This window comes from Sinocyclocheilus anshuiensis, unplaced genomic scaffold, assembly GCF_001515605.1.
Source record: "Sinocyclocheilus anshuiensis isolate Anshui unplaced genomic scaffold, SAMN03320099.WGS_v1.1 scaffold261, whole genome shotgun sequence".
Taxonomy (NCBI): domain Eukaryota; kingdom Metazoa; phylum Chordata; class Actinopteri; order Cypriniformes; family Cyprinidae; genus Sinocyclocheilus; species Sinocyclocheilus anshuiensis.
The window spans coordinates 1,775,977-1,790,178 of NW_015536515.1; the positions used below are offsets into that span (position 1 = coordinate 1,775,977).

Consider the following 14,202-nt stretch of genomic DNA (forward strand, 5'->3'; position numbering starts at 1 on the left):
ACACACACACACACGCACACACACGCACACACACACACACACACACACACACACACACACACACACACACACAGGTCAGGTGTGTATCCCCACACTTTTTCAACACAACTCAAACACACGCACAAGTTTCTTCATCATACTGTATATGTTAGTAAAGATGGATGAGAGTGTCTTCTTGTAGCCTGTCGGTTTGTTGTGTTTTTTCTTGTAGCAACAGCTCAAACAGGATCTATAGAATCAGCATATAAATATATATTTTGAATATATTCAGGTTCTCGAGCCAAAAATGAAAATGGACATTTATTCACTGTCATGTCTTTTGAAACCTCTAAAAATATTTGTATTTATTTTACTTATATTATTATATATTTATAGCATTCCTTTTATATAGCAATACAGCTTACATTTCAACAAAAAGTTAGTATGTTGCAGTGGTCTTATAGTAATATTTATATGCTATTATAGTATATACTGTAATATTTGATGTTAACAGTTTTTATGCACTTTTAGCAAAAGCAAGATTTCTAATTTTTCTCACCTTTTTAATATTTCTAATTTCTTAAGATTACTTTTTCAAGGTTAGTTTTTCATCTAATATTTATTTTGTTTTATATTTTTAGTTTTCATTTTAATTTTAGTTTAAGTTTGTAATTTTAAGTAAAGTAAAGTAATTTTGTTATGTGCATTTTTATTGAACTTATATAAACTTCTATATACCTTAAATTTATTTTAGTTTAGTTTTAGTAATTGTGGTACATATTATTTCAGTTGCCAAAGTTTTTCATTTCATATTTATTTTGTTTTATTTGAACTTTATTTTAATTACTGAAAACTTTATTTTAATGACCCTAAAAGATTTTTAATTGTTGTTTTCGTTTTAGTAACAGCACTGGTATGCTGTTTGAATATTTGGTTAATATTTTGTCTTCTAGTTTTACTCATAGTATTTCTTTTAATTTTAGGCATTTATCGGTATTCTTAAATCTACTATTGGTGCTTTTCCACTGCATGGTACGGCACAGCATGGCTCGCTTTTGGGGGGGGTTTCCACTGTGTACAGTACCTGGTACTTTTTTCAGTACCACCTCGGCTGAGGTTCCAAGCGAGCCGTACCGTTACCAAAAAGTGACATGTAAACCCTGCTGATCACTGATTTGCCAGAAAGAATCGTCACTACCTGCGTCATTGAACTTGCGTCACGTGACACTAGACCTGCTAGATTAAATCAGCACAGCCAGCGAGGATCGAATGCAACTTTTTTTGATCAAACGCAACAGTTTCGAATTAGCGCACCTTTTTTTAAACAACAAAATTATGGCTGTTTTGTGGTCTGTTGGGGAAGTACAGACGTTCCGCTCGTTGATAGCCGAGGAGTGGATCCAGTGAGAGCTTGATGGGACGACACGGAATGAAAACATTTTTCAGGAGGTCGCTCAGCACGGCAGAAGAGGCAGCGCAACTATAATGACATGTCTATAATCCTGCCCACTCTAAAGTGGTACTAAACTGCAGTGGAAACGCAAACTGAGCCGAGCCGTACCATGCAGTGGAAAAGCGCCATAAGTTCCCTCAGGTTCCAAACAGCTTGTCCTTTCAATGGTTTTCTGATGTTTATTCTTGTGTGTCAGTTTTATGTCCGTCTTGTCCAGACTGACTAATCTGGCCCTTTTCTCCATGAGCGTCAGGTTAACTCTGCGGTCAGAGCCATTGGCCCCTGTGCGCTAGATTTATTGTCTCTGTGATGGTAGTTGGGTTGTGGTCAGCACGTGCACGGGGGAACCGCGGATGGCTTCTGCGTTATTGTAATGGACTCTTGCATGGGAGAATTTACCTGTAAATGTCACTCACCCCACTCCAGCAGATGACATCGATAAAAGCCCCCGTAAATCATGCTGAGTGGCCCCTACGCCCAATCCAGCAGTCAATATTGCAGCCTAATAAACATGCCAGGGGACCGTAGTAGTCTGAGATGAGTGTTTTCAAACAAGCAGGACAATTCTTGTCCATGTTGACACCATTGATGGGACTTGTAGGGTCTTAGGCTGCTGTCACAGTTCAAACAGTACACACAGAGTTATTAGGGGTAAAAAAGGTACAAATATGTCCTTTTAAGGGTACTGCTCCAGGGACAAGCTGTTGTACCCCAAAAGGAACAATTCTGGCCCCTTATTTTTCTGTGTGTAGCTGTGTATCACCATCAGCGTACATATTTCTAAAATCAACTAGTTAGTGATATTTTAGTATTATTTACGTGGTGTTATAGTGTTTTAATATTTTGAATTTTTTTTAGTTTTCATTTTAAATTTAGTTAAAATTTTAGTAATTTTGTTATGTGCATTTTTAATAGTTTTTGAACTTAAACTTCTGTATACCTTAAATTTAGTTTCATTTAATTTCAGTTGTAGTAATTGTAGTACTTAACCTAAACATATTATTTCAGTTAGTTTTTAGATAATTCAGCGCTTTTATTTCCAACATGCGCTCATTCATGGCTGCATATTATTTAATTCAGGCAAAGTTACGTCTTTATTCGGACAGGACTTGACGGGTTATTTTACATGACTCCGTGAGTTGGTCTCTATTTCTTAGAGCCAAGCTGCATAAACTACATCAGGCATTTATGTAATGCATCTAATTTGTGCATAAATGGCTGTTATATTAAATAAAGTTTACTAACTACAGCAAATCAAGTACCTGCATAGCGTTGTTGTTGTCTCGTCTCCCCTCAGACGCGCTGCAATGGCGATCCTGTGCGCAATTTTCAAAACACCCACAAGATGGCGGCGTTTATCAGTGAATCCGATATTACAAAACCGATATCCGATTATGGTAAAATGCTTCAATTGTAACGGTGGTGGCCCGCCAAAGTTAAATTGCAGTATTTAAGGGAAGTAATTAAATTGTTCAGGTGCCAGACAAGGCAAAGAATCCAAAAATTTGCCAAGTCAAAAGAGTTATGTTTTTTATTCTATCAATTCCCGGTAAAGCTCAAAAAACCCACCGATACATAAATTGCCACCTGCACACTAACACACAAGAAAAATACGAATCGATTAAATAGCACCCTTCACAAAAACGTTTCTTTTTAAGTCAGCAGACTATTATTTAATTATATGCACACAAACAAACATCAGAAGAAAATGAATGGAGGAAAACAAAATCTTACAAAGTTTTTTCTTCTTTTTCACTGCATTTGTATAATAAAAAAACAAGCATTAATTCATTGAGAAAGAGGCTTTCCACATGCTTTTCCACTTGTTCAATTCAGTCTAGACAAGATCAACAAGTACATTGAGAATAAAACGGCAGAGTCCTCTGTTCACAAAAACACACAAAAAACGAATCAGTTTTCCTTTAAATTCACTCTTGGGAACAGTCTTAAAGTTCAAAGTTTCAGTTTTTCACACCCAACAACAACGACAACAAAAAACAAAACAAAACAAAAAGAGAAAATAATTCCCCTAGCATTAATCCCGTTAGGTGTGTGCGTTGTTTGTGTGGGCGAGTCTTCGTGCAGTGTGAGGGTGTATGTGTGTGGGGCAGCGCCTGCGTGCAACAGGCAGCGTCTGAGCGGCCAACCAATAGCCTATACAAGGCAGAATGATGTTGCAACCGGTGACCAATGCACAACCAATTTTCTCGGAGGTTTTGGCGTTCACACCCGGTCGGCGCAAGCAAATAATCCGACACACTTAGCCACACTTGCCTTCACGTACCGTTCTTGTCACATCTGTTCCCTTGCGCTCACTCCCAGACTTCCGTTTTGCCTCTCTTTTATATCGTTTCCGCCATTACCTCCTAATTTGCAGGCAAGGTGCAAAAGCTGGTATGGATCCATATCCATATTGCCACAAAATATCGGGGAAATATCGGTAAATCGATATAGCGGTCGATCTCTAATTTTAATTACTGAAAATAGTTTAAGTTGCAGTTCTAGTTTTTGTTAACAATAACAACATTGGTTTGTTGTTTGAATATTAGGTTCATGTTTTGTCTGTTATAGTTTTATTGGCCATTATTGTCAGAATTTGTCAATTCTGTAATGTAAATTTCGTGAATTTATGTTTTAGTAAAATGGATTAAAGTTCATGTACCAAAATACTGGCTACATTTCTCTAATAAATTTCTAAAATGTATATGTGTATTTATATTTATAACAGCCCTTAACAATGGTTTTATGATTATTATTTTGGTTTTATTGGTTTAATTTTATTTGTTTAGTTTGCTTGTCATTTTGTAGTATTTCTATATAGCTTTAATTTATTTTTGTTTTAGAAATTGTAGTACTTAAACTTGTTTCAAGGTAAAGTTTAATTTTAATGACCAGAAATTATTTTTGACTAAATTTAAACAACATTTTTGTCAAAAATTGAAATAAAAAATAAAATAAAAATAAAAAAATAAAATAAAAACTAAACATGTTTCTGCAATTTTGATTGAATTGCTTTCGTGCCAATTACAAACTGTACTTGAGTCCACTTGAACTGTATCCCAGACCAGCGTTGGTTAGGAAAAGTTAGCGTAGGAAAACTACCCAGGAGGAGATTTTCGCAAGAAGTGACAGTGATGTATGCTTTAGTTTTTGACTCTTTTTGCAGCTGTGGTTTTACTACAAACACTCTTACCTTTTGTTCATCCAGTGGTATATTTTCAGCTCTTTCCATATAGGCAGTGTCTAGAGTTCTCTGCATTTCATTTTTTCTCCCAGGATTGGGGTTTGAGTTCTCATAATATTCAGCCTTCTGTCTCTTCTTAGTCTCTCCGGATTGTTCCGTTTACGCAGCTGAGGGAAAATAAGGTGTTATTTTGCAGGGTTATGACAGGTGTGTGGAGCGTTCCTGTGTTTGATTGACACACTGCTCGTTTTGTACAGATTGAAGGTCTCTGTGATGCAGCACGGGTCTGCAGTACCTCCTTCCTGGCCTTTTGTGAGTGTATTTTTTTTATTTGTGAAACAATATTGTGAAGACTGTCGGAATACCACAGACTCGAGAATATCCTTTCCCTCAACACCTCTTCTCATCTCTTCTCTACTCATGGTCTCTCCCAACCTCCCTCTCTCAGTCTGCCAGCTCTTTGGCACGGGCCGCTCTGTTCTGACATGGTACCATCCTGTTTGATAATAATCCTTAGATGCTACTGCAAACCCACAGTGCAGATCTTCAGCACTCTGAGGCCTGTATTACATCACATGTGCTGTTGACTTTATGAGCATCTGGGCCAAACCGGCAGGAGAACATATCCTGCAGACGCTCTTCTCTCTCCAGGATTTAGCATCTGATGGAAATCAGAAACTGCATTAGGGTTAGTGGTGTCATTTTAGTTTTAAATTGACAGTATTTTATGTTCTTTTGATATCTGTAATTGTATTAGTTTCTTCTGTTTAGCTTTAATTTATTTTTATTTAAGTACTTAAACGTACTTTATTTCAGTTAGTTGCCAAGGTAACATTTCTATTCTTTTAGTGTGTCAGACTTATTAGACTTATTTTTAGTTTCATAAACACATAATTGCAAGATAAAAACTTGCAATTCTAAGAAAAAAAGTCAGAATTGTGAGATATAAACTCAGAATTCTGACTTTTTTCTTGCAATTCTTAAGTTTATATCGCGCAACTGTTTTTTGTTGTTGTTGTTTTTCAGCCGTGGAATGAAACAATAAATAAGTGCGACTTTTTCCTCACAATTCTGACTTTTTATCTTACAATTCAGACTTCTTAGAATTGTGACATTATGTGTTTATATCACAATTCTAACTTTTTCATGCAATTCTGAGAAAAAAAATCTGATTTATGAAGACAAAAAAAGTCCAAAATTGTGAGATAAAAAGTTGCAAGTACCTTTTTTTAAAAGGGCTTCCATAACATGGTACCTTCTAAATGCCATTTAAATCAACAAATAATTAATTTTGTTGTTGGAAAATAATAGTTTCACAATCACTTTGCCAAACCAGCAGAAAAACATGCATTAATTTCTCTCTCCAGCTTGTAAGATTGTCAAGCAGTCACATAGGACCATGATTTAGCGTCCACAGGAAGTCTGACGCGATTGAGACGGCATCAGGGTCAGCGGTGCTGTTTTGAACGTGTACCCGGAGCAGGCCTGCTTACAAAACTGACACATTTTCAATCATATCGCCGATTCCCTGGAAATCATGGAAAGGCCATGTCAGAGCATTTTATAGAGTACAATGCACCAGATGGGGATTAGTTTTCCCAACATGTGGGGGAAAAAGGTCTTTTTTAAAGAGAATGCGTGGTGTAGGGCTAATATAGTCGGCTTTGAAAAATGGACCAAATCTTCTGCTGCTGTCTGCAATATACAGTGCCTTTACGGCCATGAAACAAAATCAAAATGGGCCTACATTGGGCCAGGGAGACAGTGCTTTATGTGTAGGTGTGTGTGTGTGTGTGTGTGTGTTGGAGCGTTGCGTGTGTAGGTGTTTTCATTCAGTTTGTGGTAGAATGGCGACGCTCTCCATACCTGCAGGGAATTTATTGTGCTAAATGAATTGTGGCCCGCAGAAGTTTGTAAATTGCAAAGCATCAATCTAGAGGAGAGAGAGGAACGCGGCTGCGTTCACCCCGTCTGATATCAATCCTTTACCGTTAAAACCTTGCCTTTCCAATTCCTCCCCATTCATTCTGCAGCAACCTCCGGTGTTTAACAGGGATCCTGAAGAGCCCTTAACAAATAAAAGCTCTTTAGCATTTGAGTGCCACAGATAAATGCGTGAACGAGGCCGTTTATGCCGAGCAATTAGAACGGCACCCGCTATCTGTAGCGCATCACGCCAGAGACGAGTCAATCACATTGCCCCGAATCATAACTCGGAAAATTTGTTAATGTTAAACTACTGTTTTGAAAAATACATGTTTAACATTAGCCAATAAACATTCTAAAGCCTGGCAATGATTCAGTAAGGTCGGAGCTACAGCGTGTAATGCAGCACTCAAACTGCTTTCTCAGTTATCAATATGTAAGCTTATGTGCTGCTTTATTTGTCTTTCAGATCTCACCATTAACAGAATATATGCTTTGTGGTGTAAATAATTCTCATACTGGTTACTAACATCAGAAAACATCAAAAGAAAATATATTTTTGACGAATTTCATTTCACATTGCAGTTCCTGCCATTTTTCATTATATTTACATTCCAACAATTTCATAATTTTCATAAAACTATCTCTCTATCTATCTATCTATCTATCTATCTATCTATCTATCTGTATGTCTGTCGTTCTATCTATCATTCTATCGTTCTGTCTATCGTTCTATCCATCTGTTGTTCAATCTGTCTCTGAACTTTGAGTCGGTTTACCTTATTATATTTCAGTTTATCAAATATATGTAATTGTTTTTGAAATGTTAGACTCATTGAAGTTGTACTCATAAACTGTGTGAATTCTGGGTCATTCTGGTTGCTGATGTTTCCCTCATTACGGCCGTTAAGAGCTTTTCCACGTTTCTCCACAGCGAGCCATACTGGGAGAGGTCTGCTAATGCAAGCTCATGCTCCGCCACTAGGCCCAAGACACTCCACCTTGGAGGGCAACAACATACCTCATCACCATGGTAATCCATCCCTTCTACCACATCTCTCAGTCCAGCCGGAGTCAATAGAAATCACAGATCATCCGCACATACACCAGACATTTCAACAGCACTCCAGACTTGCACACACTGTCACAGACAAATAACATTTGTATTGCACAGTATGGATGATAGAGATTCAGTGATTTATAACTTTCTACCAAAGTTTTTTTTTTTAACACTGTCCTTGTTTCACCCTAGAATTTTTTTTGCCATGATCACTATAATTTCTTCCAGAATGCCAGTATAGGTATAGTTACTAATGTAAAAGTTGTGCTGCGTTCATGTCATGTCAAAAATACAGTCATTTCACACTGTTTTACAAACAGTTCATCTTTGTTAACACATAATTTGGAAATGCAGAATTTTTAATGAAAGTTCTTATGTTTCCCACTTGAAATATTATGACAGTAATGTAAACACACACTACCATTCAGATATTTTGGGGTCAGTAAAATGTTTGAAAGGCTGCATTTATTTGAACAAAAATACAGTATATTGTGAAATATTATTACAATTTTTAAATGTTTTTCTATTATAATATATTTTAAAATGTAATTTATTCCTGTTATGGTAAAGCTGAATTTTGATAAGAAATCAGAAATCATTCAAATATGCTGAAATGCTGCTCATGTTCTTACTAATATCAGTGTTGAACAAGTAGTGCTGCTTAATATTTTAATATAGCCACTGTTACCTGGAGTTAACTTTTTCTTCATTGTACATTCTTCAATGTTTTGCATGAGAATATAGATGCAAATTTATGAAGTAATTAAGTATTTGCTGTCATCACCAACAAAGCAGAATATGGATCCATTTCAGCCTTTATGAACATTAGAAACCAATCATTTCTGAGATCATGAACAGCCCAGAGCAGAGCATTTACATTTCATATACTGTAATTCGGACACAACATGAATACTGCATTGGTATCAGCCACCACTCTCACCAAAAAAGAAATTAACCAACAGAACGCTCTTAAAAATAAAAGTTCCTTATTGGCATCGATGGTTCCATTAAGAAGCTTTAACATCTTTGGAACCTTTCCATTCCACAAAAGGTTATTTACAGTATAGTGAAAAAAGGTTCTTCAGATTACTAAAATGTTCTTCACACTAAGACAAAACAAAATTGTTTCTTTTAAGAACTGTTCACTTGAAAGGTTCTTCAGGAAACCAAAAATGGTTCTTCTATGGCATCACTGCGAAAACCCCCTTTTGGAACATTTATTTTTTACGAATGAAAGATTCTGGAGCTTCTTACACTGCCTAAAGGAGACACCAAATTTATTTATGATTATTTTACAGAAGCTACAGTAACTGTTTTGGCAGAAACTGTGGTTACCGTAGTCAGTTTTTATAAGGAGTCCTTTTCTCTCTCTTTTTTTCCCCAACTATCATTCTAGAAATGAACAATATACTTTTTTCCTCATTCATGTATGTTTTCTTTTTGTTCATTTGAGGTAGAATTACATCTTTGGTGTTTTTTTTTAAATTCACTGAGAAACCCCAATGGAGTATTTCCCCTTCACAAAGACATTCTTAATTGATCAAAAACAAGTATTATTGCTTCTGAGCCACAGCAGCTCAAATAAATTATGCCACAGCAACAGAAATCCAATACGTAATAGGCTTAGTAAGACAAGCTGGATTGCTTATAGCTCAGATAAACGATGCCCCTTTCCAGAAGTGCCCTTTATTGTGCCCCTTGCTGATTTCCAACCTGTGAAGATGAAACAAGGCATCATGGGAAGTGAAGTTTCACATATTCCTCCGAGACCAGACAGACTAGAAGTTTCCAGAGATACAGCTAGCGTGTTTGGGGAAGTCTTTGTAGCGTACGGAAACGCGTTTGAGGAATATGCGGCGCTGATTATATGCAGGCGCCGCTTGATGGATTGGTAAGGAACGGAGGCACGGGGGCTCTGGGATTACTGTCACACTGACTAAAGAGGATTTATTTATCACATTCACAAAAAGCCTCTTCTAATAGCTCATCATGGGGTGTATTTAGAACTATTAGTACAACCACCCTTGGCTTCTGATACACTACCTGCCAGTGCGCATAACAGCAGATCTGCCTCCTCTGTCATCAGCGTTTTCTCTATTTTTATGTCTCTTTTCTCGCACACCGGCATTCTGTTCAAGCTTTGACACTTTAGGTATGGCGTAAAGCCACTAAATAGATTTTCACCTTTTTATTCTTCTCTGAAAGCGTTCCAGCGAACAAAATCTCAATGCCAACACCATCACCACGCCAACATACTGGCATTAGATGCCCTCGCTGTCCATTAAAGAGGCGCATGCTTCAGAAGCCAGGAAATTATTTAAATGGACCATATTCTATTTTTGTTGCAGTTTATTTTTTCCCCTAGAAGGCCACTTATAATATTAGCCAAGGTTTCTTGCACCCGAAACAGTCATAATGTAGTTTCCCTGGCTATTTTCCACCCTCTCGTTGACCTTTAGAATTAAATATAGGAAATGAAAAATTTGATTTTTATTTGCCTACGCTCATGTTGTTCCAAAATTAAATACTGTTGTTCTTTATATGGAACACAAAAGTAGATTTTTTTTATTTTTTGGGGGGGGATTTTTCCATAGTCTTTTAAGGCCATAAAAGACATATACAGTAAGTAGTCCATATTATGTTTAGCTATGTGTGAGGACAGACTGAACCAAAAAAAACAAAAACAAAAAAAAACATTTAGTTGTTACTTAGTTTTCTATGCTACAGCTCCCAAGTGTGATTTTCTCGAAACTGGCACACCGTTTTTTGGTTTGGGAACCAATAGGGCATGACATCAAACATCAAACTTGTACCTTAACAAATCCATTTAGCTAAAATACAGGTTTGTTCCTCACTCAAAGCTAGTGTTTTTCTTGGGAGACTTGGAATATAGTGCATGAGTCATTTGGACTACTTTTTTTTAATGCTTTTTTTTTTTTTTAAATATAGTTTTTCAAGCTTGACACTTCAGACTATTGTTTTATATGTAAATGACCTCAGTTAAAACTCCTGTGGCATATTTAAAACTGTCGTTCATCTGAACATGTCAAGTTGCTGAATACTAAATAGGTGTTGATATATACACTACAGTTCAAAAGTTTGGGTTCTGTAAGATTTTTGAAAATGTTTTTGAGAGAAGTATCTTATGCTCACCAAGGCTAAATTATGCTCACCAAGGTTGATAAAAAATACAGTAATATTGTGAAATATTATTACAATTTAAAATAACTGTTTTCTATTAGAATATATTTTAAAATAAAATATATTCCTGTGGTGCAAAGCTGAATTTTCTCCAGTCTTCAGTGTCACATGATCATTCAGAAATCATTCTAATATGCTGATTTGATGCTCAAGAAAGAGTTTTCATTATTACCAGTGTTGAAAACAGTTATATTTAATATTTTTGTGAAACCATAATAGTTTTTTTTTTCAGGATTCTTTGATGAAAAGAAAGTTAAAAAGAAAAGCATTTATTTAAAATAACATACATCTTTTGTGACATTATAAATGTCTTTACTGTCACTTTTGATCAATGTAATACATGCTTGCTGAATAAATGTATTAATTTCTTCCCAAAATAAACTAGTAACCCTAAACTTATGATAAGCCATTTTTGCAAGTTACTTTCCATAAACGGTTTGGGTGGAGCTTTATGTTGTGAATGTTTTAGTATTTATACATAGTATATTAAAAGAGCATGATATGTTTTGAAGATATATCCTCTTTAAGGTGATAGCGACTTAATAATATAGCTCACATATTTGGGAAGTCTGTTATTTCCACCTTTATTCATTCAAGAAAAATAATTAGCTTTGAACATATGTTATGAACATATGTTTTCCCTTAAAAAAATGTTTAGTCTTAAGTGATGATGATGATGTGTGTGTGTATATATACTGTATATATATATATATATATATATATATATATACACAATATATATATATTTTTTTTTAATGAGACATTTTAGTCTTAAGTGATGGTGTATAACTGATGCAGCGGCTGTCTGGTTTGGTCACAGTGAGGTGCGCTTATGTATCTCAGGTTGATGAGTCTGCGGGTGAATTCCAGCAGGGTTATTTAGTTTATGTGCTTTTTGATCCAGGAATGCCGGGCAGGCTGAAATTGAGATAAATGGCTGTGTGGAGAGGGACGGCCACCTCTCTTCCCAGCATGGGGCCTTTGAGGGGCTGCAGCGGGGCCAAGGGTCTGCCGCACACCTGTCTCTCCTCGTTACAGAGTCCAGCGCTCACAGAGACACCAGCTCTTCTCTATCAAGGCTTATTGGGATCTTTGGCCCCATAAACAGCAAGACATGCACAGCGATTGAGTCATTCACATCCATTACATGTACATACATGCGCACATTATATATTCCCTCCAGCCCTGTTTCAACACCTGATTGGACCAAACTAGGATTGGATTCAACTGAACAGTTGGAACAGAACATTGGAATAACTCTGGTTAAACGTCAGATAGAGTTAAAGGGTGTGAATGCCAAAGATTTAGATGCATTGGCTTGTTTGAGAAGTCCTCTAATCATCTGAAGCAACTCTTTCATTGCCAGAAGGGATTCCATAGTTTAGAGAATAATAAATGTTTGTGTTCTTAAAGTCAGCATGAAATGGACTCGCAACTCATTTTACTTGCATAATGTGATGGATTTTAGAGTAAAACTAGTTAAACGTTGCTTCTATTTGATCTGGAATTGGTCAGATTTTGAAAAGTGGCAGTGATTAGAATAGAGTCAATCTGAGAGTTTTTGCGGTAGATGATACCAGGAATCATATTTTTTTGAGCCTCTATCTGCTGGTTTTCAGAGATGTTGAATGGTACGTGGAGGCTGAAGGTCAAGATCACTCTCAAGAGCCTCTCAGCATGTCTCAATGGTAATGTTGCTTTTTCAGATTTATTATTTGCTATGATTGCTGTAGCCATTAAATGTTTAATTACTGTTTTAACTACTGACAAGATTTTAGAAAGACTGCATTACTAAATGGCTATTTATCTATTGGCTATCATAATTTTCTCCACCTGTGCAGCTTTGGTTCACATTTTGAAGATGATTACATTTTGATTAAAACGTATAATGACAAATATGTTAAAGAAAGTATATGCACTTAGTGTGAAGAATAATTTAATAATGTAAAGAACCAAAATAAAGGTTCCAAAAAAAAGGGGGCTTTGCCGTGATGCCATAGAAAAAAAAACATTTTTGGTTCCCCAAAGAACCTTTCAGTGAACAGCTCTTAAAAGAACTATTTTTTCTTAGTAACATTTTAAAAATCTAAAGAGCCCTTTTCCACTATAAAGAACCTTTTGTCCAATGGAAAGGTTCCATGAATGTTAAAGTTTCTTCATAAAACCATAGATGCCAATAAAGAACTTGACTTCATGTTGACTTGATCTGTATGCTAGTATACTGCTTTTTGTGAATTGTTAGAGATGATATATTCATAAACAGATGGCTGTTCTAACACATTTGACATGAAATTAATTGCTCAGAGTTTTTTCTTCAAGTAATGCTTTCCAAATAATCATTCTCTCTCCGTCCCATAATGTGGATTTTTTTGTAATGTGGCATATCCACATATTAGCTTTGTGCTGACGTTCAAATTCTAACATTATTTTCCATTTGTTCTTTAAGTTTGACCAACTCAGGAGGATGAAGTTACTAATAGAAAGAACCTACCTAAAGTGATTCAACATAACAGCTAAAATGGTCAGGTATAAATACATTTTCAGCTGTATTTTAGGAGACAGTCAAAGCTAGTGCATTTGAATGAGCCTCCAATAACACTCCCCATGAACAGCTTTTTAATGGCTTGCTGGTTGTGATACAGAATTTGCTAATAAGTGAGTTAAATGAGGCTGTTGATCCAAAAAAAAAGGGAAAAAAATTGCATCAAATATGACACTCAAGTTTTGATTGCCCAAGTTAGCAACAACAACAACAAAAGGTCTGCTAAAGTTGTAGCTGTTTGTCACAGAGTGACATTTGATGGATGAAGTAGGTCAGACTGACGTCCTGTGCACATCAGCCTTTGTTTGTATGCAGGAAATTAGTTTGTTGTGTCATATTTGGGTCATCAACATATAAAAACAAATATGGAAATTAATTTAGAAATTGTATAGCTTTCTGAAAAGAAAAGTATATTAGTGGAGTGTGTTGCCAGGTGTTCTGAGTCGTTTTAGCACTTTATATATATATTCATAAAAATAAAAATATTTATATGAATAAGCGCTATTTGAAGTATCATTCAAATGTCACTAACAATTTGTACCGGTACTAGTCTTAAAGGAACACGCCACTATTTTTGAAAATAGGCTCATTTTCCAACTCCCCTAGAGTTAAACAGTCGAGTTTTACCGTTTTCGAATCCATTCAGCCGATCTCTGGGTCTGGCGGTAGCACTTTTAGCTGCAGCTTAGCATAGATCATTGAATCTGATTAGACTGTTAGCATCTCACTCAAAAATGACCAAAGAGTTTTGAAATTTTTCCTATTTAAAACTTGACTCTTCTGTAGTTGCATCATGTACTAAGACTGACGGAAAATGAAAAGTTGCGATTTTCTAGGCCGATATGGCTAAAAAAAAA

The 14,202-nt window shown here is 36.0% G+C and overlaps 1 protein-coding gene across 1 annotated transcript in view; it reads left to right on the top strand.

Annotated features, from left to right (window-relative positions):
- The window catches only part of LOC107693056 (neuronal PAS domain-containing protein 3-like), a 322,349-nt gene that overhangs the window by 65,696 nt on the left and 242,451 nt on the right, over positions 1–14,202 (top strand). Inside the window, exon 2 of the mRNA XM_016492306.1 lies at positions 7,477–7,575. Within this exon, the coding sequence (XP_016347792.1) occupies positions 7,477–7,575 (99 nt within the window). The remainder of the gene's footprint in view (positions 1–7,476; positions 7,576–14,202) is intronic.